The following is a 20,902-nucleotide window of genomic DNA, read 5'->3' as shown; positions in this document are numbered from 1 at the left end:
ATGCCCTGCCGCGCATCAGATCCGTATCCTCGCATCTGCTGTCGCTCTGCGGCACAACGGAAGAAAAGTAAGTCTACCCAACCCTTACTCATCACTCCACCTGTACAGCTTGCTCTGTCGCTACATGATGACTCTTTTCTTTTGCCGAGGAGGTGGCATTTTGATTTCAGCTGCCTCCAATGTGCGCACTGTATTAGACTACAACGGTATCTGATTGTTCAAACGTTAATGCAGAATTTCTGCGTCCTGCCATAGCTCCCAGTGCAAGGCTGACCTTGAAACCACCTAGAGTTTAGTACCATGAGGCCGACATGGCTTCCTCCTCGACGGTATCAACAGTGAGCAAGCCAAGTACGGTGACGACCCCGAAAGCACCTCCTGCAAAGCCACAGAAACGACCTCGCAGGCCCAATTACAACTACATACACCGAAATCTTCTCCCGATTGAAGTCCACCCTCTGCCTGTGCTCATTCCGCACAACCCGCTATCTCTTGTGGCTATTGCCTTGTCATACCTCACGCAGATTCTAGCTCCCCCGCGAAGGCCGACGTATAAAGGATATTTCTCATCGGCAACTTCATCGATCCATGTTACAGATGCCGAGACCATCAGGAAGTTGTGGGAGATGGGCTTTTTTGGTCGAGGAAGCTTGAGTCGAAGTGAGCCAACGTGGTTGGACAATCGCAAGAAGCAAGGTGTCACGGCAGAAGAAAACACAGCTCAACGCCGACAGCAGAGAAGACAACTGAAGCAGGAACGTGCTCGGAAGGAACAAGAAGAGATAGAGCAAAAACTGGCCGAAGAGTCCCAAGGAAACGACAAATCTGACCAAATCCATTCAGAGAATGTCCTCAAGACGAACGCTCGTGATTTGAGCGATATTGGGAGTGTGTTAGATTCGGCCAACAGTACACCAACGCCCGAAAATGAAGAAGATAAAGAGGGCAGTTCAATACATGGATTTCACGAATGGAAGAATGCTATAGAGGCCAACGGTATTCCAACACCTCCGCCCACGTCAGCGTCGTCAGAAGCCAGCCACACAGATGCTCGACCTATAAAACGACTGCAGCGGACCAAGACCGTTCGTTTCTCACCCACCATCGAGGCCCGGGAATTCGACTTGAGCTCTCCTGTAATTTCGCCGATCAAGAATCCAGGATCGGCGCCTCTGGAAGATGCTCAGCCCCAGCCTCATCCCCAGACAGAGCCGATCCACGAAAACCAAGAACACTTGAACCTATCTCTTGAAGAGGCTTTCTTCCTATCTTACGGTTTAGGGGTGCTTGACGTTTACTGCGACGACAGCGACGCCGTCCTACCTCCTTCTTCCCTGCTATCTCTCTTTCGCCGCCATTCTTACTCTCCGCCACGGAGTCTTTCGGTACCTGCGGGGCCCGACGACCCTTTCATGTTATCGTACGTTGTATACCATCATTATCGATCCCTGGGCTGGGTGGTTAGGTCAGGGGTCAAGTTTTCAACGGATTATCTATTGTACAATCGAGGCCCTGCCTTTTCGCACGCCGAATTTGCTGTCGTTATTGTCCCATCATACAGTCACCCTCAGTGGAGGGATTCACCGGAATTTACGAAGATGATTGAGCACAAGACCAAGAAGTCTTGGTGGTGGCTTCACGGCGTCAATAGGGTCCAGGCGAATGTGCACAAACAGTTAGTTTTATGTTATGTCGATATACCACCTCCGTTTGTCGTTGGGGACGGTGACAGCAAGGGCCGGGACGTGGATATTGGGTTGCTTCTTTCACAGTACAGGATTCGGGATATCAATGTAAGGCGTTGGACTCCAAATCGGAGCCGGGACTAGGATTAATGATGTTGACGAATGATATGATGAAGGGTGCTTTTGAGATTCCTGGGAGAGAGGATCGGCCCCTATGATGAGGTAGTCTGGCTGATTCGTCGGCCCGCATTTTTCACGTTGGGTGAAAGTTTTGTGCCATGTTCAAAACGCATGGAACTTTCCGAGATTGATCCAATACTTTCTGATTCACATGGGTTTGTGGGATCTTGTGAATATGAAGTCGTAGTGGTCGTGTACTGCGAAGTAACGGTCATATGGAAGATGTCGCTTCTTGTGCCTCGAACGCTGAACCCTGGGCTCACAGATATATCCCTCATACAGTGCCACAACGCGACGCCACTAGCCATGTGTGAAGCACTGCCTATGGCCCTGCCTAGGAATACGGATTCCCTCCAGGATGAGTAGGTACGCTGTTGCTGTTGTAGAATCTGATAAAGCGCGGACACTGGTATCGTTCCCAAACGGGGAGATCGCGCCGACAGGGAACTGGGACCTGTCTGCCTGGTCTTGCCGAATCGGGCCATCTATCCGACCTACGTATTGGGCAAACATGGGGGCTCGATGTAGAACTCGTCGCGACATCCATCGCTTTTCCAACGCATTCGAGCCGATATACGCTATTTGCTGAGTCAGGGTCCAAGCGACTGCTGCACACATTCTGGACCTGTGTCCCAATCTCCCTTCCCCAAGAGTGAGTCACTCGACGGTGTTCCACCGGCGATCGGGGCCGACGAATGCTCACCGGACGCCGGCTTTGGGCAACAAGGCAGCTCGGCACGCTTTATGACGTGGATTTCTTAGACGTATCGTCTTCCCCCCAAAAGATGTGAAGTTGTCAGAATGACCAATCGGACGTTATCAGAGACTACCTGTCGTGAGGGGGCGGCCTCGCACCGAAGGGGTATAGGATCCGGTTACCTACACGGGCAGGGGAACTAACTAGTACGCGTGCGAGAACGGAGGAGATAAATACACTCAATTGATGTAGAGGAAGGAGCGAGAGAAGATATGGAATGAAATAAGACGATTGCCTTGTCGTGTTTCCCTGAAACTTGGTTGTTCAGCCGAGGCTCAGTACAAGTCCTTTACCATCCACTGTCGTCTCTCACATCCTTGATCAAGCAACCAACGAAGCAAGAAAGAGCAAGAGATATTCACCACAATCATGAAACTCATCCTACTCAATCCCATAGACCAAGCTCGTCCTCACCCGGTCAAGCCTATTGTTCCTACACTCTCGCTGCTCGAACCAATTAATCTCCAAGTCCAGGTCGGCGAAGATGAGCTCGATTTGGTCGGCACAAATGTCAAGGTCCAGCTGATCGGATCGATTGAATTGCTTCGATACGACACCTACGCAGATGCTGGTAGTCTTGTTAGCTTCAAGGCTCGCCCAGTCCGGACGGAAGATGTCCTGGACATCCACCAGACGGCACACCTGCGAGGACCTCGAGGGAGTATCACAATCGACCTAATCTCGTCGGGGATTGACGTGTCGCAGCTGCCGTCGTCGATCGAGGTCATGGGCGGAGACGCTTCAGACACATCACCGTTGATGCAGCTTGTCGTCAGATATGTGCTCTCAGTCTCGGACTGCAAGGGCAGAACGGTACATCAGGGAATCCACATGTTGGGTCACAGCCTCAGCGAGACGGAAGGACGCGCTGAAGCGAAGCTTCTCCGACCGCAAGGAGGATATAAGCGACATGTCTCACAAGGGTCGTCGATGTGGAACTGGGCGCGACTGGGCCCGTTGAGACACTTCCGGCCGACCTCAAGGCCGTGCCAACAGTTGACGGTCGAAGTGATGGGATATGATCCGATTGTGCTTAGACATGAGGAGAATGCAGCGTCGACGAAGATTCGCTGGCGCCTGAGGTTGGCTGACGGCCAGCAGGATTCGACTTCTTCGATACCAAAAGTGACAATGTCCGCACGCTGGAGACTCCGGTCATCGACTGAATGGCCGATTTCGGCATCGGAAGAAAGCCCAATCAGGATCAATCACAGCGGCAACCTCGATGGCTGGACCTCCATGTCTGGAAAGCCTGAGACTGTGAGTGTGTGGCTGCAAGGTGTTGAGGGGAGCTTGGAAGCAGAACACAGTACATCCTTGTCACTCCCAGTACAGCAATTTCTGGCACCGACATTCTTCTTAGGCTCCATGGCGCATACGTATACCTTGCATTTGGCCGTTTGCTGTCGAGCGAAGGGGCATGCGCTGAACATTCGCGGCAATCTCGAGTTTGAGCTACCTATTGCTTTGATTTATGTGGCACCAGGGTATGATAGCGACGATGTGCCACCTGTATACTCAGAAGTGTGATGCTGGGATGAGCAGAGTCGGAAGAACTTGGGAGTGTTGACACATTGTGGTGGGTTCCTACTCGGTTTATTGACCAGTCGTTCGGCTTGATCGATGGAATCGCCCTTGGTTTGACTTGATTACAGGATTGGCAAACATCAAACGTACACATGGTATGTGGTGCGTAAACAGGAGTTTGACTTGATAGGATACATACGACACTGATATCAAGCATGTGGAATACTTAGCTATGAGCCTGGGAAAACCTTGGGTCAACATCCGTTTCCATTTAGCATACATGGAATTTGTGTGATAGACGCAGTCAATTATTGCTGAATCTAGAAACCCAACAAAGAGTCCAGCAATCGTATCTTTCGTGGCATCCGTCTGACGTTGGTGATGAACAAGGCGAAAGTGATGGGCCGAGGGAATGTCTCAACGGGGCGTATGTGCGCATTGCGCCTCTGGCATATATGTTCCAACCTATGGACTCCGGTGGAACTCTGTGTAATCTAAACACCTCTCAGATTCCCCAGCATTGACTTCGAACGGCTTCATACCCCGCTTGCGACTCGAGTACTACCTACACAAGTCCTCGAACCGTCCCGCAAAGCGTGGGTGCTGCAGCAGAGTCCGTCAAGATGGATACTCGCAAACGGAAGAAAAAGGTCCTCTTGATGGGCAAAAGCGGCTCGGGAAAGTCGTCCATGCGCTCCATCATCTTCAGCAACTATGTCGCAAAGGACGTTCGGAGACTCGGGGCGACCATCGACGTCGAGCATAGCCATGCCAAGTTTATGGGCAACCTGACGTTGAACCTATGGGATTGTGGAGGGTCAGTTCAGTGTGCCAGAGATTTCCCTCCGAGGAGATTTTGCCAGTTGCTCCGTGAGAAGGAAAAAACAACCTGCTAACATCCCTCACCCGACGCAGGCAAGATGCTTTCATGGACTCCTACCTCAACGCGCAGCGCGAGAATGTCTTTTCGGACGCCGAAGTGCTCATCTACGTATTCGACATCGAGTCGCGGGCGGTCGAACAGGACCTCGAGACTTACAGCCAGGTCATCAAGGCCTTGAAAGAGTTCAGTCCGAGCGCACACGTCTTTTGCCTGATCCACAAGATGGACCTTGTCCAGCACGAGCTGCGGGAGCGCATCTACGAGGAGAGATGCCGGCTGATCACGGCGCGGTCCGAGGGCCTGAGTCTCGAGACGTTCGCGAGCAGCATCTGGGACCAAACGCTGTACAAGGCGTGGGCGGGCATCGTGCACAAGATGATCCCCAACCTGGTCATCATCGAGAAGTTCCTCGAGGCGTTTGCGAAGCAGCTCCAGGCCGAGGAGATTGTGCTGTTCGAGCGGTCGACGTTCCTCACCGTCACCAACGTCGTCACGCGGTACGGCGACGACAACCCGAACCACGACAGACACGAACGCATCTCGAACATCATGAAGAGCTACAAGCACACCGTCGCCAGGAACACGAGGACCACCGCCGCGAGCGCTGGCTTTCTCTTGTTCAAAGTCCAGACACCCCGGTTCAATTGCTTCCTCGCACGCTTTACCGAGAACACCTACATATACGTCGTCATCCCACCCGGAGAAGCGGCGTTCAATTGTGCCGTGCTTAATACCATGATGGCAAGAGACGTTTTCAGGAAAAAGACCGGAGTTGAAGGGTGAGCAGAACAAGCGCTTTCGCTAGGATGCCACCAGTTTTGAAGAGGATGTACCGGAGGCTGGTTTGGAATCTGCTTCGACCCTTTCTTTCATTTGAGGAGAAAGTCGTGGCCACAACACCTCCGTTCCGACGAAGAGATAATCCTTGAAGGAAAAGAGCACACAGAAATAATCGTCTGCGACATGTCTTGTGCTACTTAGATTGACCTCACAATCTTGCAGTATTTGGCACAGTGAAAACAGTTTACCGAGGATCACAACTGTGGGCTATGATTAAGAACGGGAGGAATAAAAGCAAATGATCTTCCCGCTTCGATGTCATCACAGCACTCAGTCTACCACTACCTTTATGCACCAGATACATACAGCGAGATGTATTTCAGATGTCAGCATCTAGAGGCCCAGCCTTGAACATACGACTCCCACCCTTGATCTATCACCAACGTTTTATCAGAATCATCACCAAGGCCGTATGAGATGTTAGATGATACGACGGGGAGTATCTCGGGAACGCCTGAAATGAGGAGCTTCCTTACCTACTTAGTCGACTACCTACCTTCTCTAAGAGTCCCCCGCAACCTTTTAGACAGCAAGCGGAACAGCCTCCTCCACACACGCACACTCCATACCTACCTACCTCCATCCCTCCCTACGATGTGTGAAAGTTGAGCCTAGGTCAAAAAGGGGGCGCAGCGGTCAGTGTCTGGACGAGCAATTGATATACTTGTATTTTGAGTATTGGCGATGCAACACACTGGCATCATATCGTGTCAAGATATCGAGGACGCTGATAGCGACCCGGTTGTATACGTACAATGTACAAATGAAGGAAGTAAAGGTTGTCGAACCGTACTCATGAGACAGAAAGAAGGAAAGTGGCTAAAAATGCTACTAAATCAATCATAAAGTCACAAAATCAAAGACCTTTCCTCACTTTCGTCTCCCCTGTACTCTTAGAGACAGGGGCAGCTACCTCTACAACAGTCATCTCGTACCTATTTGTTTACCTACGTAGGTAAATTCATGCTTTCATCATTACAAGCAATGCAACTACTTTTGTCTCGACTGAACCGTTTTCCGTCGGCAGTGGTACGAAAATTTTGGCCTGATTTGATCAATCGAACTCTTTCATTTGCTTTTAATGCGTTGCAAAAAGAAAACAAAAAAAGGTACACCAGCCACTAACTAACTACCTCAGAGCGACCCAAGAATTCTTCTCTTCCCTCCTCAAGCGCCCACCTCGGCGACCACACCGCTGACGGTAGAAGGAGACAGATTCTTGGCCGCTTCAGCTTCGGCCTTGGATTGGGCAAGCCTCTTTGCTTCGAGAGCGTTGAAATTGCGCATCATCGCATTCCGTGTGAATTCCTCGCCGGTGATGAGGGGGTACTTCTTCAAGGGGCCCTGGATGAGGGTGTCGCGGCACGGTTGGTTGAAAAAGGCAATGCTGTAGCGTTCGCCGTAGTAGTCGTCGGGCTCGCTGGGGGCTTTGACGCGGTGGAACGTCGACTTGAACCGGTCGTCGGACCAGGACATGAGGAGGTCGCCGATGTTGCAGATGATGGCGTTCGAGTCGGGGTCCGGTTCGACCTTCGTCCACGTGTCGCCGTGGCCGAAGGACGTGCTCACTTCGCGACCCGGACAGATCTGCCCCACAAACCCCACGCCACAAAGAGTCAGTAAAAACATGAATGAATGAAAAAAGAGAAAACACGGGACGACGCCCTCAGGTGCCGAAGAGAATGGTAACCACGCTCTCTCAAACGCCAAGAGGAAGATCAAGGGCAGGCATACCTCCAGTCCTGATTGCCCTGCCTTCTGGAAAAGTAGAGTGAGCAGGTCCCAGTCTGTATGTGCGCCGGCACGGTGCCACACCTCCCCGTTCGTGTTGGACGGCGTCTCAAAGTAGTGCAGGAGTCGGGCGACAGTCTGGCTTTCGGGTCGCTTGACGTCGTGCGCGCGGATGAAGTAGTCGTCGGGAAACCCCAGCCCGCGCGCCAGGCAGAGCATGAGCTTCTCCGACACGTCCTGGACGTGCCACATGAACTTCAGACTGGCTTCCTTGAAGCCCGGGATGTCGCTCTCGTCGAGCCACTTGCCGTCCATGTTGCGTCCGAATTGCATCTGGTACGACTCTTTCTTGTCGGCGGCGCCCGTCGAGGGCCGGACTTGCGCGTTCTTCTCCCAGCCAGCGTTGTGAGCCGAAGAGAATGGCACCTTGGCCTTGACCTCGTCGGGTAACGTGAAGAACCGTGCCGACTGGGCGAACATGTCGTCAACTTCTTGTCTACTGATGCCGTGGTCGACGACGCAGAAGAACCCGACCTTCTCGGCCGCATCGACGAGTGACGCCGTGATCTCATCGATGCGGTTTTCGAAATCTGCAATTGAGATGGTCGGAATGGCCCGGTCAACGTATTTTGTCTTGTTGGACGACATGATGAATGTGAAAGTGAGCGAGGGATAGTACTAGCAAGGGTCGAAATTGTGATGGCCAAGTACTTAATTAAGAATATCTGCTAACTCTCTACCAGGAGCGAGCTTTGGTCGTTCTCAAATTTCTACTCGTATGTACTGAAAGCGAGACCTTTTTATATTCCCAGAGACTTGTTGCCGTTGCCCTCCTCGATAATGGAGTCGCACTTGGCCCGTACAACCCGATACTGATAAGGCTGGACATCGTACCCCGCAGGGTTATCGCCCAATAAAAATACTCGCTTTGTCGTACGGCACTATCCGAAGGAACAGCCTCGCGCATATCGTAAACACATCTCGCACATACGAATGCTTGATCTACTCGCGGTTCATATATCAAAGTTCAAAAGATCCTCAAATAAAAAGTTGTTGCTGATGCCGGTATGAGGCGGGAATAGTTGTTCGAATGTCTCGTACCCGAAATCAGACGTGATAGGCTGATCTGGCGGGATCGGTGTACGCGATGGTGTTCGTGCTTCGGGTTCGAAAAGGTCGAGTGACGGTTCCACGCCCCTGTTCGCCGTCCGCAAAGAATGCGTAAAGGAATCGTTACCCACAAACGACTCAACAAACTTGGGCACGTTGAATTTCTGCCTCTTAGGCTGTGATAGATCGCTCGCGCCCAGCACGTCATTTGTACGTTTTCGGTAGTTCTCCAGGGTCTGGTCTGCAGTGAGTCGAGCCTGTTCTGCAAGAAGAGACGACAGGAGACGAATCCCTCTGAGGGCAATCATGCTGTTCTCGAATTTTCCTAGCATGCTGATGGTGTTCTCAACCAACTTTCGGTGTTCCTCATATTCAGGCTCATTGGCTTTCCGGTGGAAGATATCCAGCGCGAGTGTGATCCCAGCCGCCACCATGAAAGCTTGATCTATCCATAGCATGGGCCCCTCTTCATCATAGGCTTGCCTGGCCTCTTTCAAAATACTCTTTGCTGCTGCCATGCATGTACGCCGGGTGAAGTCGAATGCTGGCTCGGTGAAGCTGCGTCCAAGGAATGCTCGATGGATCATGATAATCTTATGAGCAAAACATATTGTCAAGCTTCGTCTGGCCCACGGGATGAAAGCTGGCCATTCTGGCCTAATTGGTTCCGTCATCGAGAGGAAAGACGGCATATTCTCAGTAGCCAAAGTCCGCATTCTGGTGTCGTACTCAATGACCTGTTCGTATTTAGTGTAAAGAGTGTTTGATGCTATGATGGCGTCGTGAATTTGCGGCATCAAGGAGGCCATCTCCGTGAGAAAGTTTTGGAAGCTAGTCATAGAAGGCATATCTTCAGGTATAGGTTCCATCGTGTTGTCGTCCACGTGCAGCGGTTTAATCGTCGTAAAATGATGTCTCTGGATCGAGTACATCTCAGAGAACGGAATGGAAAACCAATCTTGCATGCAGAGTTGAGACCATAGTCTCCTGCCGGTCTCCCGTTTAATGGCTTTGTCTCGGAGCGCTGCAGCACTCATGAGGGAGAGTCCAGTAGGATTACTGCTCTCGTCCTCGGGGCCAAGTCTTTGGAGACCTAGACCTTGAGCGATCTTCAGGGCTACCCCAAGCAGCGTGCTCTGAGTATTACTGAAGCCAAGGACATGCGCTGACATGGTCAATATGGTGATGGCTTGCACAGAGTAGATGTGATGTCGCCACATGTAATCAGCGAGGTTGAGACATGTGACAGTGGCCTTATACCATTGCCTGGTCAATTTGGCCCGTTCACTCTTTTTGAATCCCCATGAAGTCGCCAACTGGTCGCTCGCACAGGTCATGCTGGCTGCCATAATTGAAAACAATATAGCAGTCCATCTCAGGTCCATGTTCCTGACCTGTAAACCACTGGGGCCTTGATAGACATCCTTGAGCTCGCCATAGAAGGTGGGCCCATGAAGGCAAGCATGATACCATAATATGGAGTTGATGTGGTATTCCACAAGTTGAAAGACCTGTCGACGATTCGGAAGCAATAGCTGCAAGAACGATACCTGGGCTGCACCTGTACCCCCAAACCCATTGGAAACATCCCAGTCTGGTCCGGTGTCTTTGGGTGCAGAGGCGGACCCAGCATTGTGAGGCTCCTTCAGGAGCTCCAGCGCTTTCAGGTCGTAGTCGGAGAATTTCGATCGACCCCAGGTAAGAAACTCCAATGTGCTGGCTGCGGCATCGGGATCTGAGAGGGGACCATTCCCGGTCTGCGGGCCAAGTGCAAGAGGATTGGGTTGGCGGCGAGGGTTGGGGCTATTTGCTGATTTTACCGAGGCGGATTTCCTCCTGGATGGCTGATGAGGCATGTCTGGGACATGTTGAGCAGTCGTCGCTGGGGAAGTGTTGTCGGTGGTGCCAGGGGAGTCATCCCCTTGACCTGTCGATGTCCGAGGGTAGATACGATGAATCCTCGGGTCATAGCCCCCGTCTGGCCACTCTCGAGTACATTTGTGTCCGTCGCCGCGCTTGACACAGCGACTGCAGGGGATGTTGCGATCACATTTCTGTCGCCGCATAGAACATTCCGTACACGTTTGGCGTTCTTTCGGCATTATGGCGAGATTGTCACATAGTCTGTCGTACTACGCTTTGGGCCACAAGTGGTCGGTCGACCGATGTACGCAATCGGTGAGGTGGTTGTACGCAGTTCACAGTACGAAGGTGGGTTGAGGTCCGAAGGGAGATTGTAAGCAAGTGCAAAATTTTGGTCCCGCGCAGCCTTGGCAATGATCACGTGCAGCTACTTTAATCCCAGGTACGGAGTACAGTATGTAAGTACTACTCGTAAGTACTAGGAGGACTCCGTACAAACTAGACGACTATGATTACTTTTGCCGCTTGTAACATAAGCGCATGAGCAGTTTGGTGGCGTGATATTGGCCTGCGAGAAGAGAGATTTCGCGAATCCCTCCTCCCGACATGTCTTTTGGCCATGCATCAATGGATCTTATCTCTGGCTAAATTATGCCATTGATGTGGAAGGAAATATCGACTGTGGATGACAAGGCTCGCAGCTTTAACGTTATAGCTAGAAAGCCACCTTTTCATCAGGTCCAGACTAACGAAGACAAGAGTATGCGTGTCTCGATGGAGCTTTACATATCGCTGTGAGATGGCCTCAGTTCTCGCGATCTTGACATATACACTGGAAACCTCTACGCCCTTGTTACTCCTCCAACATCTTGGTGGAGGAATTCTCCAGTACCTCTCCCGTGGTCTCATTGATAACAGGCTCCGAGGGGACAAGCACGAATAGCATCCGGCAATTCTCGTTCGTCGTATTCTTCCAAGCCTAGAATCAAGACCGTTGATCATTAACGAGCTGGCAACTTTTGCACTCTTGGTGGGATAGTCGTAGCCAAAGTGACGTGGAAGCTTACATGGATGGTTGCCCTCTGCACACACACATCTCCTTCATTCATATTTGTCTCGACTCCATCCTCCAGAATGAGCTTGATGCTCCCTTTCAGGACAACGCCAAAGTCCACACTCTGAGTACGGTGCATGATGTTGACACTGTCCGGTGCGTCGCCTGTGGCGGGGAACTCCACTATGCGGCAGTAGACTCCGGATTGGTCGACCAGGCCAATCTTCTTGCCGTGAACGTCGACAAATGGCGTCTGCGCTTTCGCCGGGATGCCATCAGTTTTGTAAAGGTTGGTGAACCCGGGGATGATTCCTGTGGGCGGATTGCCCTCGGGGTCGAGAGGGTTTGCAGGAGTCAGCACAGCATCGGACGTTATGATTGCCTTGCCGTTGTTGTCATGGCCTGAGTGACGGTCCGTCAATTCATCGTGCCGAAGGCATACAGTCCACAAGAGTACGTACCCGTCACTATTCTTCTGGTCGTTGGTAGAGACATGTTGTCGATTGACTCTTTACTGATGTTCAAGAAGACCAGAGTGAGAAAGTCAAGCAGTGTGAAGTGGCTGATTAGGATCAGTCGATAGTCTGCAGCATGCTTACGGCGGGGTTACATCGAGTACTTTTTGATTACAGTTATCACATTAGGGAACCAAGCGACAATAACCTCAAGTAGAGAAGATGTGTTCCACCTGGTGATAAACCTTTGATCTTTTCCACCTAGTGTTTCTGCTACTGGCGTAAATGCAACGAAGACGATAAAAAGCGTTGAACGATATGATCAGGCCATCATTGACTGTGCTATTAACTCTCTTCTATGGACATCTCTCGTTCACTTGATGATTATTTTCGCACCGAAAGGTGATTCTCTCTCGTGCCCTGACGATGCTCCTTCGTGCATTATGCTATTACAAGGTCGATTGTTCATGAATAGCTCTGGTATACAGACTCGATCTGTACTATAGCTGTGAGATATCCATCTCTTACAATAAAGCCGCGAGGCCCAACAAGGCAGCACCAGCAGCGCCGGTCAAGCCAGTAGGTAGAGCAGCAGCCACATTTCCAGTGGCACCGCTTGCTGCTGAGCTGACAGCGGAAGATGCAGAAGAAGCAGCCCCCCCAGCTTTGCTTGTGGCACTGCTGGCAACGCTACCAACCTCGCTTGAGACGCTAGACAAGATCGAACTTGCGGCGGAGGTCAATGAGGCGTAGGATGAAGAAGCCCCGGTGGCATTGTTGGCGGCTGCAGAGCTAAGGCTGGAGAGGCTGGATGAGAGGGCAGATTCCACGGAGCTGGCGCTGCTGGCAACGGACGCTTGTGCGGACGCAGCAGAGGATGAGGCAGCTGCCGCAGAGCTAACGGCAGCAGAGGAAACGGACGCAATAGAGCTTGCGGCAGAAGATGCGGCCCCGGATCCCGAGGCGGAGGCGACGCTGTTGGTGGCGGAGGCAACGACGGAGGAGACACCAGATATAGCACCAGATACACCACTGCTGCTCTGGGCAAGAGCCGGCACAGCTGCGAAGAGGATGACGAGACCGGTGAGCTGCATGGTGATAGTCCTTGAGGCAGACGAGTTGTCTTTGACGGAGAATGAAGGGGTTTTCTGGATTGACGGAAGACGAGTACCTAGGTATTGTCTAGCAACGGATTGGGTGGCAGGAGATGCTTAGCTTGGGAGGAGGATGAAGAGCAATGAGAGCATATATAGCAGACTTCAAGCAAACCACCTTTGTGGAACATTGGGTGTCAGGAATACGTCACCATCTCCCTGTACTGATGAGGCATACGGAGTACAAGGCTCGGTGCTCCGGGGAACTAGGCAAGTCTGGGTCTCAAGCTCCACGATTTCCATGATTTCAAGAGCCTGGAGCAGGTCTGGATCGAGCGACAACGGGGGAGATCAACGGAAATGAGGAAGCCATTCGACCCCTTTGTGGTAGATGTTGGCCGTGACAGGCTTGACAAGAGTCAGTTCATGCAATACCAGGCAGGTGAATGATGAAAACAGAACGTCATGGTCAGAAAGTCACTAACCAGACACGAGAGCGCCAAGAGGCGCTAGTCTTCTTTAGGCTGCTTCAGCCACAGCCGCCGCCACACGTCGTATTCGTATCAGTCCTGCTGCTGCCATCTGCCAGTCTCCGGAACATTTCACCTTGTCGACCTCGCTCCGCAGTAGCCGGCATAGTGACGATATAATCATGGACAAATACACCCTTCTGGCTTCTTCCTCGGTGGGCCAAAGCTTTGTGGGTTCTGACAGCTGCGGCTTGAGGTCAAACAACGGGCAATACCCTCCGATGCACTGAAACCTCTTTCGTAAAGAAGCAAGGAGCAAATGGGAATCTCAGATCGGGTTCCCACGACAGCGTGAATGCCCTCATGCCTTATGTCATGAGCTGCAGTCAGGATACACGACCAATGTCTACGACTCGTCCATTGAGGCTCAGGACCTCTAGAGCTCCCGAAAAGCATGAGACTCTCTTGCTTGCACAAATCACCTCCACGTGAGGTCACATTCCGCCAAACACAATCAACCTACTCGTACGAGTACCCGTATTCAAAGTCGCTAAAACCACAGCCTCACTTATACAACAGAACAAGGATGAGTCCCCTGACTGGGTGAGGTAGCTTCTGGTAAGTTTTAGTGATTAGTAGCAGATCTTTTGGCATGGAGACGCCCCTGCAAATTTTTCTGGCCAATCTGTATGCTGGATCAGAGTCTCCGAGTCAATATCCGAGCCGTGTTGATATGGAAATCTACGAGCCCAACAACGGACTAGTCCAGCGGGTCTACATACCCAGTCAGGATGTGACGATGATTGAGATGTTGGATGTGCTAGAGACCTGCCGGCAAAAGGGCTAATATCTTGCTGCACGAAGGTCTCCCTCCGTCAGCCTGGCCTCCAGCGTGAGCTCCAAACATGTGCTGATCCGACAATGTCGCGGCTTGAGATGTCGAATTCTATGTAAAACTCATCTCCCAACGACACAGGGGTTTTAAGGCAACGCCAACACATGTCGGAGGAGAGGCGATACTCGGCAACGCCAATAATGATGATCACGGACGTCTTATTCCCATGTTTAGCGCTGGACGTCCTCAGCAACTGGGATGAGGAATGTTCGAGTGGAATTCCGGCATCCAACTCAATCAGGGGACGCCTATGGCGTCCTTCAGGGAGTACCAGATTCTGGACTCTTATACACGTGCAGTAGCTGGAAGTCACTGGGAGCAATCTCAGGCGACTTGGTAGAGCCAGGATGGCCCTGGTCGAAATCAACTGAAAGCGAGCTGGTAGTGATTTGTATGCTAAGCGAGTTGCCGTACGTGATCTTTGCTCAAGTTGGCCGAGGAATGAGCCATGGTCCCTACCGTGGATATTTGCCGGGCGGGACACGCTGCGTATAGTAGATGTTGGCGTACATAACTACATAGGAATATAAGGTGAATGTTACTCCCAGAGCAGACCACGTCTCTTGGCCAATGTCAACGTGGGAGTTGGATAGGCTGAGGTCGGTACAGCCGGGTGAGGACAAGGTCTATACCGTGGACTCGACCCCTGTAGGTATCTTTGACTACACTGGGCACGTGCGTGTCTGTGGTGAATATAATTGGGAAGTGAAACACCTGGTAGATCCATACAGTGTATAGTCGAAGATCCGCCGAAACTAAAGTCAAGCGATCGTCGGAATCTCGGATTTTCTCCAAGTCAAGCCACCGCGCGTTGTTCACCTCGAACTCTGTAAATCTTGGTCGTACGGGTATTTATATACAGGGGAGCTTGAGTACTCTCCTCAAATCAAATCATACTCCAGCTCCTTGATCGAGCTTCAGCCATGATGCTCTCGACCTTGGCTGCCGTCGTCGCCTCGCTCGCCCTGGGTACATCCGCTGCCCCCGTCCCGTCACCGGACGCGGCGGAAGGCCTGGACATCTCGACCACGCTGCAGAACATCCTGTCCAACACGCACAACAGTGACGCGTATACGTATCCGACGGACCTGACGAGAGGAATTGTGCCGGTAAGTTCCGCACCCAGCCACGAGCAGTGGTGGCCCATGTCGTCCCTAGTCCTCGTCCTTCCATCTCAACTAACCGCCGATGCCCTGCCCCCAGAAACCAATCCACTCACACAATGACTACTGGCGAGACATTCCCTTCTACACGGGTCTGTCGTTTGGCTGCATCTCGACCGAGGCCGACGTCTGGCTCTACAACGACACGCTGTACGTGGGCCACGAGCGGTCGGCGCTCACGACGTCCCGGACGTTCGACAGTCTCTACGTCCAACCCATCCTGGACACTCTGCGGCGCGAGAACCCGACGACGCAGTTCGTGAGCAGCCCGACAAAGAACGGCGTCTTCGACGCGTCGTCGGGCCAGACGCTCTACCTCTTCGTGGACCTCAAGACCGACGGCCCGTCCACGTGGCCCGTCGTGGTCCGACAGCTCCAACCCCTCCGCGAGGCAGGGTACCTGACGACGTTCAATGGCACGGGCATCACGCCGGGCCCCGTGACGGTGATAGGCACGGGCAACACGCCGCTGGACCAGGTGCAGGGCGTCGACGACCGGGACTACTTCTTCGACGCCAACCTCGCGCTGCTGAGCACGACGCAGTCCAACATCACGCGCGACGTGAGCCCCGTCGCCTCCACCCAGTTCAGCAAGTACTTTGGCACCATCAACGGGACGACGTTCAACGGCACCCAGCTCGCCACGCTCGGCGAACACATCGCCGTCGCCCAGGAGAAGGGCATCCTGGCTCGGTACTGGGACACGCCGGCCTGGCCCGTCAAGACGAGGAACGCCGTGTGGGAGACGCTGATCGAAGCCGGCGTTGGTCTGTTGAATGCCGACGATTTGGCCGAGGCCGCCGGGTTCGGCGGCGTCAATGGATATTGGTGATTCTGAAATGTGTCGCACGCATCGATCCGGTCCACGCACGACTGTATAAACATACATGCAGAACATACCTATCAACAGGTCATGAATTGCAAAAAGCAAGCGAGTAGTTGCTGGAAATAGTCCTTTTTTCTATTTTTAGCAATTGAACAAAAGAAGTAATGGGATTCTGGCTTTACATATAGTGATACTAATACTGATGCTGATGCTGATGCTGACACTAGGGCTGATGACTACCTCGTCCCCGTCCATCTCTCACAGCATGCACCTACCGCGTACAGAAGGCTGCCGAAACGTGGAAATCTTTCTTACGACAACTATAACTTGTCACGTATCATATTTACAGCTTACTCTTATCCTTTTTGACAAAGGCACCTTGTGCACTAACATCGTAATCCCTCCCCCTTCTCCAGCCCACCCAGTCCGCGAGCGCCCTCTCGCCGCCCTCTCCAGGTTTCAAAGGTTTCCCCTTCCACGGCAGCGCCGGCGCCCTCCCAGGGCTCTCGGTCAAGCCGACAATAGGTCTATGGTCGTAGCCTGCGGCCTCCATCTCCACGTGTTCCAAGACGGGCACGGCGCATGCATCAGTCCCATCGAAGATGGCCTCCCACTCTTTTCGAGTCTTCTGCCTGAAGCGCCGCGCGAACAGTTCGCGCATATAAGGCCACGCGCGGCTGTCGGTCCTGTCCAGGCCTTTTCCCGGCACCACGTCGTCGTGCGAGAAGCCGAGGCCCTTCAGCAGCGCATCGAAGAACTGCGGCTCCAGCGCCCCGACCGACATGTACTTGCCGGCGTCCTTGCATTCGTAGCATCCGTAGTACGGCGCGCCCCCGTCGAGCGTGTTGGTGCCGCGCTCGCCGCTCCACATGGGCTCCTTCGTCAGTAGCCGGGGGAACGTGCCGAGGTAGCTGACGCCGTCGACCATGTTGGCCTCGACAACCTGCCCGCGCCCGCTCGTCGACCGACGGATCAGCGCGAGCAGCACGCCCGTGAACGCCGCGTGGCCCCCGCCAGCGAAGTCGGCGAGGATGTTGCCCGGCGGCGACGGCGGTTGTCCCTTGGCGCCCAGCATACTCAGCATGCCCGACGCAGCGATGTAGTTGATGTCGTGGCCCGCCATGGCCGAGTACTTGCCGTCGCGGCGGAAGCCCGTCAGGCGCACGACGATGAGCCGTGGGTTGGCGCGCAGGAGCACGCTATTCGGGTCGAGGCCGAGTTTCTCGAGCACGCCCGGCCGGAAGGGGTCGATGAGCACATCGGTCGTTGGGATGAGGGAGAGGAAGATGGCGCGCGAGGAAGCGTCCTTGAGGTCGAGGGCGATCGAGGCTTTGTTGGACGTGAGCAGGTCCGTCGTCGTTGGTCCAGGTCGGTCGATGCGCAGGACGGATGCGCCCCAGTCAGCCAGCAGGAGACCGCAAAAGGGACCTGGTCAAAGAACGCATATGAAGAGCGTTAGTCAGTCATCTTTCAGTAGTCCGTACAGCGGTGTCATGTCACTGGGTAGACGGATCTGGGAGATCACAGAGGACGCACCTGGTGCCAGACCGGCGAGTTCCAGGACACGAAGCCCCGAGAGAGGGTGTTGAGATGAGGACATGGCCTTGTCTTGCTTGTGCTGGGTGAGACAACAAGCCAGACTCTGCTATGCATAAGCCTCGTAACACTCACTGAGACAGAGGTACAAAGACACCAGCGGGCGTCAAGAGCCGTGGTCATTTCTACATGTCTTGTTGGTGTTGATCGGATTGATGCTTTCTCCAAACGCCAGCCGAAGTGGCCGAGGTTCATCATCGGCTTCTTCTTGTCGGCTTAAGAACCGCGGGGAGAATTCAGCCCTACGACGGGGCCTAATCAACGGAGCTAGGAGATGCTTTTCCGCGACACACTCAGATACGGAGCACTGGGTACGTATTTGTACGAGTTTATGAGGATGGTAGGTGTATGAAAGTTTGCATAAGGTGCTTCGACCATTGAATCTTCATCCTTCAGTCTGTATTCCCACTCTCGACGTGGGTGAACGAAACAACATCGTCTCGCTGGAAAGTTCGACACCAACTCGTCGATACACCTCATCGTGAATTCGGACGAGGTGGTTGTCTCAGATTGTACTCAACTAGCACGCAACTTTCCACGCCCTCTTCCACCATGGCCAGGTCGCACGTTCAGCTCTTTCCTCAGCGAGAATCTCGGTGAGGTCCAGTTCCCGTCTGCCACTGGTGATGTCGATGTCTTGAATCCTCTTGAACGATGTCCGCTTCCAGATTTTGAATACTACATAAAAGAGGATGATGATTGGCGCAGAAAGGTACGCCATGAAGAAGTTTTCCACCCGGTCACCGGCAGACATGGAACCATATCCGACAGGAGCGAAGCCGGTCCAGAACTGTGCGATGAGAATCAGAATGTTGAGGGCTAGGCCGATCCATGAACCGATAACGCCAGGCTGGGACGTGAAGGCCAGTTCGTCGAGAGTGTGACCGTTGTACTTCCACGCAGCTCGGAACCGGATATGGCATACACAAATACTCGCCCACGTGATGATGGACGAGAGACCCGAGATGGCCAGCATCCAGTTGAAGGCTTGAGTCCTGGTATCTGAGCCAGCTGCGCAGATGAAGCAAAGCAGACCAATGGCAGAGGCGAGGATGATCGAGCAGAGAGGTCTTCCAGCTTGGTCGATGTACCCCAAGATCTTTGGCGCTTGCCCTCGATCAGCTAGCGCCGCCAGTGTCCGAGAAGAACCGTAGATGGACGAGTTTCCGACGCTCAGCACCGCGATCAGGATGACGGCGTTCATGATCGAAGGGACGGCAGTGATTCCAGCATTCTTGACAGCGATGACGAAAGGAGATGCATTGGCATCGGTGCTGCTGGAACCGTTCAGTAACTCGGGATCGGTATAAGGTACAATGCAGCCAACGATCGTCAGGCTGACCATGTAGAACTGCAAGAGTCAGTGACAATCTTGCTTGCCATGGAGCGTCACATACCAAGGCAATTCGCCAAAACACTTGCTTTACCGCCGTGGGAAGAGATTTTCTTGGATTCTCGGTTTCCGCGGCTGTCAAACCGACAAGTTCGGTCCCTCCGAAAGAGAACGCTGCGGTGACAAAAGTGCTACACAGGCCCTTGAAGCCATTGTGAAACGCGCCTGGATCGTACCACTATCGCTATGTTAGCCCAGACTCTATGAGGCCAGCGAAAACTGTTTTCGAAGAGCCTTCACAGCGCTGTCAACACTTCCGGACGGACTTACATAGTGGGCGCCAAGGTACCCTTGTGGGCTCCCTGGGACACCTCCAGCGGCGATGATTATGCCGAGAATACAAAAGCCGATTACCTGCGAATAGTCTAATCAGTACTACCCGGAGACCAGAAGCATGATTGGAACATACCGCGACCACCTTGATAATTGAGAATACAAACTCTGCCTCACCGTAGCCACGGACGCCGAACAGGTTGATAATGACCACAGCGAACCAGAATATCACAACCCAAGCTGCAGGATTGACATCTTCGGCACCAGGCCAAAAGGAGAGAGTGATCGAGGCCGCTGTTAATTCGAGTGGTAATGTGACGAGCCAATTGAGAGCATAGTTCCATCCCATGGCGAAACCCCTGCAAATCCGTCAACGAGTGTAAAGGTCTGGGAGCAAGTTACGCTGGAAGAAGAACAAGATGCAAAGATCGCAAATGGGCAAAGTGTTGGAATCTCGAGGAACGACTTACCAGGCCGGATCAACAAACCTACTCGAGTACACCGAGAAAGCGCCAGCAATAGGAAAGAGCACGGCAAGTTCTCCCAAAGCGTGGACAGTGCAGTATAACATGATACCGATCAAACCGTACGCCAGGACAAGCGACGCGGGCCCTCCTGTAGCCAAAGCTGAGCCAGAGCCGACAAAGAGCCCAGTGCCTAGGAAAAGGTCAGCCACTTGATATCGATTAAGAGATGTATGTCGATTCACCGATGGATCCTCCAATAGCAATCATCTGCAGGTGCCTCTGCTTCAGCTTGAGGGCCAATGCAGGCTCCGCGGGCGGTTGGTCTTTCAGCGGTCGGCCTTCATTGTCAGTGGCTTCGGTCACGACTCGAGCATTTGGGTTCTTCTTGAAACTGGCCGGCTTGAAGGCAGAGAAGAAACTTTCATGATAGACGGTCAAGCTGCCTTGTCGCATCTGTGTCTCCCGGTCGGGAGCAAAAACAGATGGCCGGCGTTTCTCATCGCCCCCCTCAGCCACTGCTGTCTGTTCTGATCGACCATCGACATTCTTCTCGATATCATCGTGCGGACCAATGCTCCCAGGCGCCGCCATTCTCGGGTGATGCTCCGTCCGCGCCGATGATGTTGAAAGCGTTGACGCG

The 20,902-nt window shown here is 53.0% G+C and overlaps 10 protein-coding genes across 10 annotated transcripts; 4 read left to right on the top strand and 6 right to left on the bottom strand.

Annotated features, from left to right (window-relative positions):
• Window positions 1-311: 311 nt before the first annotated feature.
• PV08_08731 (tRNA-intron endonuclease) lies at window positions 312-1,829 on the top strand (the record flags this gene model as incomplete). The annotated part of the gene is made up of 1 exon (XM_016383056.1): window positions 312-1,829. The coding sequence occupies one exon, from the start codon at window positions 312-314 to the stop codon at window positions 1,827-1,829; it is 1,518 nt and encodes a 505-aa protein (XP_016233759.1).
• A 1,162-nt stretch (window positions 1,830-2,991) lies between these two features.
• Window positions 2,992-4,152, top strand: PV08_08730 (uncharacterized protein; the record flags this gene model as incomplete). Its single annotated transcript, XM_016383055.1, has 1 exon — window positions 2,992-4,152. The coding sequence occupies one exon, from the start codon at window positions 2,992-2,994 to the stop codon at window positions 4,150-4,152; it is 1,161 nt and encodes a 386-aa protein (XP_016233758.1).
• A 620-nt stretch (window positions 4,153-4,772) lies between these two features.
• Window positions 4,773-5,815, top strand: PV08_08729 (uncharacterized protein; the record flags this gene model as incomplete). The annotated part of the gene is made up of 2 exons (XM_016383054.1): window positions 4,773-4,966; window positions 5,065-5,815. The coding sequence occupies 2 exons, from the start codon at window positions 4,773-4,775 to the stop codon at window positions 5,813-5,815; spliced, it is 945 nt and encodes a 314-aa protein (XP_016233757.1).
• A 1,224-nt stretch (window positions 5,816-7,039) lies between these two features.
• On the bottom strand, window positions 7,040-8,251 carry PV08_08728 (uncharacterized protein; the record flags this gene model as incomplete). The annotated part of the gene is made up of 2 exons (XM_016383053.1): window positions 7,040-7,459; window positions 7,607-8,251. 2 exons carry the CDS (start codon window positions 8,249-8,251, stop codon window positions 7,040-7,042), a joined length of 1,065 nt encoding a protein of 354 aa, XP_016233756.1.
• Window positions 8,252-8,616: 365 nt separating this feature from the next.
• Window positions 8,617-10,815, bottom strand: PV08_08727 (uncharacterized protein; the record flags this gene model as incomplete). Its single annotated transcript, XM_016383052.1, has 1 exon — window positions 8,617-10,815. The coding sequence occupies one exon, from the start codon at window positions 10,813-10,815 to the stop codon at window positions 8,617-8,619; it is 2,199 nt and encodes a 732-aa protein (XP_016233755.1).
• A 762-nt stretch (window positions 10,816-11,577) lies between these two features.
• PV08_08726 (uncharacterized protein) lies at window positions 11,578-12,125 on the bottom strand (the record flags this gene model as incomplete). The annotated part of the gene is made up of 2 exons (XM_016383051.1): window positions 11,578-12,032; window positions 12,092-12,125. 2 exons carry the CDS (start codon window positions 12,123-12,125, stop codon window positions 11,578-11,580), a joined length of 489 nt encoding a protein of 162 aa, XP_016233754.1.
• A 484-nt stretch (window positions 12,126-12,609) lies between these two features.
• On the bottom strand, window positions 12,610-13,179 carry PV08_08725 (uncharacterized protein; the record flags this gene model as incomplete). The annotated part of the gene is made up of 1 exon (XM_016383050.1): window positions 12,610-13,179. One exon carries the CDS (start codon window positions 13,177-13,179, stop codon window positions 12,610-12,612), a length of 570 nt encoding a protein of 189 aa, XP_016233753.1.
• A 2,288-nt stretch (window positions 13,180-15,467) lies between these two features.
• Window positions 15,468-16,539, top strand: PV08_08724 (uncharacterized protein; the record flags this gene model as incomplete). The annotated part of the gene is made up of 2 exons (XM_016383049.1): window positions 15,468-15,653; window positions 15,748-16,539. The coding sequence occupies 2 exons, from the start codon at window positions 15,468-15,470 to the stop codon at window positions 16,537-16,539; spliced, it is 978 nt and encodes a 325-aa protein (XP_016233752.1).
• A 337-nt stretch (window positions 16,540-16,876) lies between these two features.
• PV08_08723 (uncharacterized protein) lies at window positions 16,877-18,133 on the bottom strand (the record flags this gene model as incomplete). Its single annotated transcript, XM_016383048.1, has 2 exons — window positions 16,877-17,961; window positions 18,070-18,133. 2 exons carry the CDS (start codon window positions 18,131-18,133, stop codon window positions 16,877-16,879), a joined length of 1,149 nt encoding a protein of 382 aa, XP_016233751.1.
• A 516-nt stretch (window positions 18,134-18,649) lies between these two features.
• On the bottom strand, window positions 18,650-20,853 carry PV08_08722 (uncharacterized protein; the record flags this gene model as incomplete). The annotated part of the gene is made up of 6 exons (XM_016383047.1): window positions 18,650-19,480; window positions 19,527-19,700; window positions 19,793-19,876; window positions 19,932-20,154; window positions 20,266-20,452; window positions 20,505-20,853. The coding sequence occupies 6 exons, from the start codon at window positions 20,851-20,853 to the stop codon at window positions 18,650-18,652; spliced, it is 1,848 nt and encodes a 615-aa protein (XP_016233750.1).
• Window positions 20,854-20,902: the final 49 nt, after the last annotated feature.

Source organism: Exophiala spinifera (assembly GCF_000836115.1).
Source record: "Exophiala spinifera strain CBS 89968 unplaced genomic scaffold supercont1.6, whole genome shotgun sequence".
NCBI classification, from domain to species: domain Eukaryota; kingdom Fungi; phylum Ascomycota; class Eurotiomycetes; order Chaetothyriales; family Herpotrichiellaceae; genus Exophiala; species Exophiala spinifera.
The sequence above is the reverse complement of the archived record's forward strand: the minus strand, read 5'-3'. Positions and strand labels throughout refer to the sequence as shown.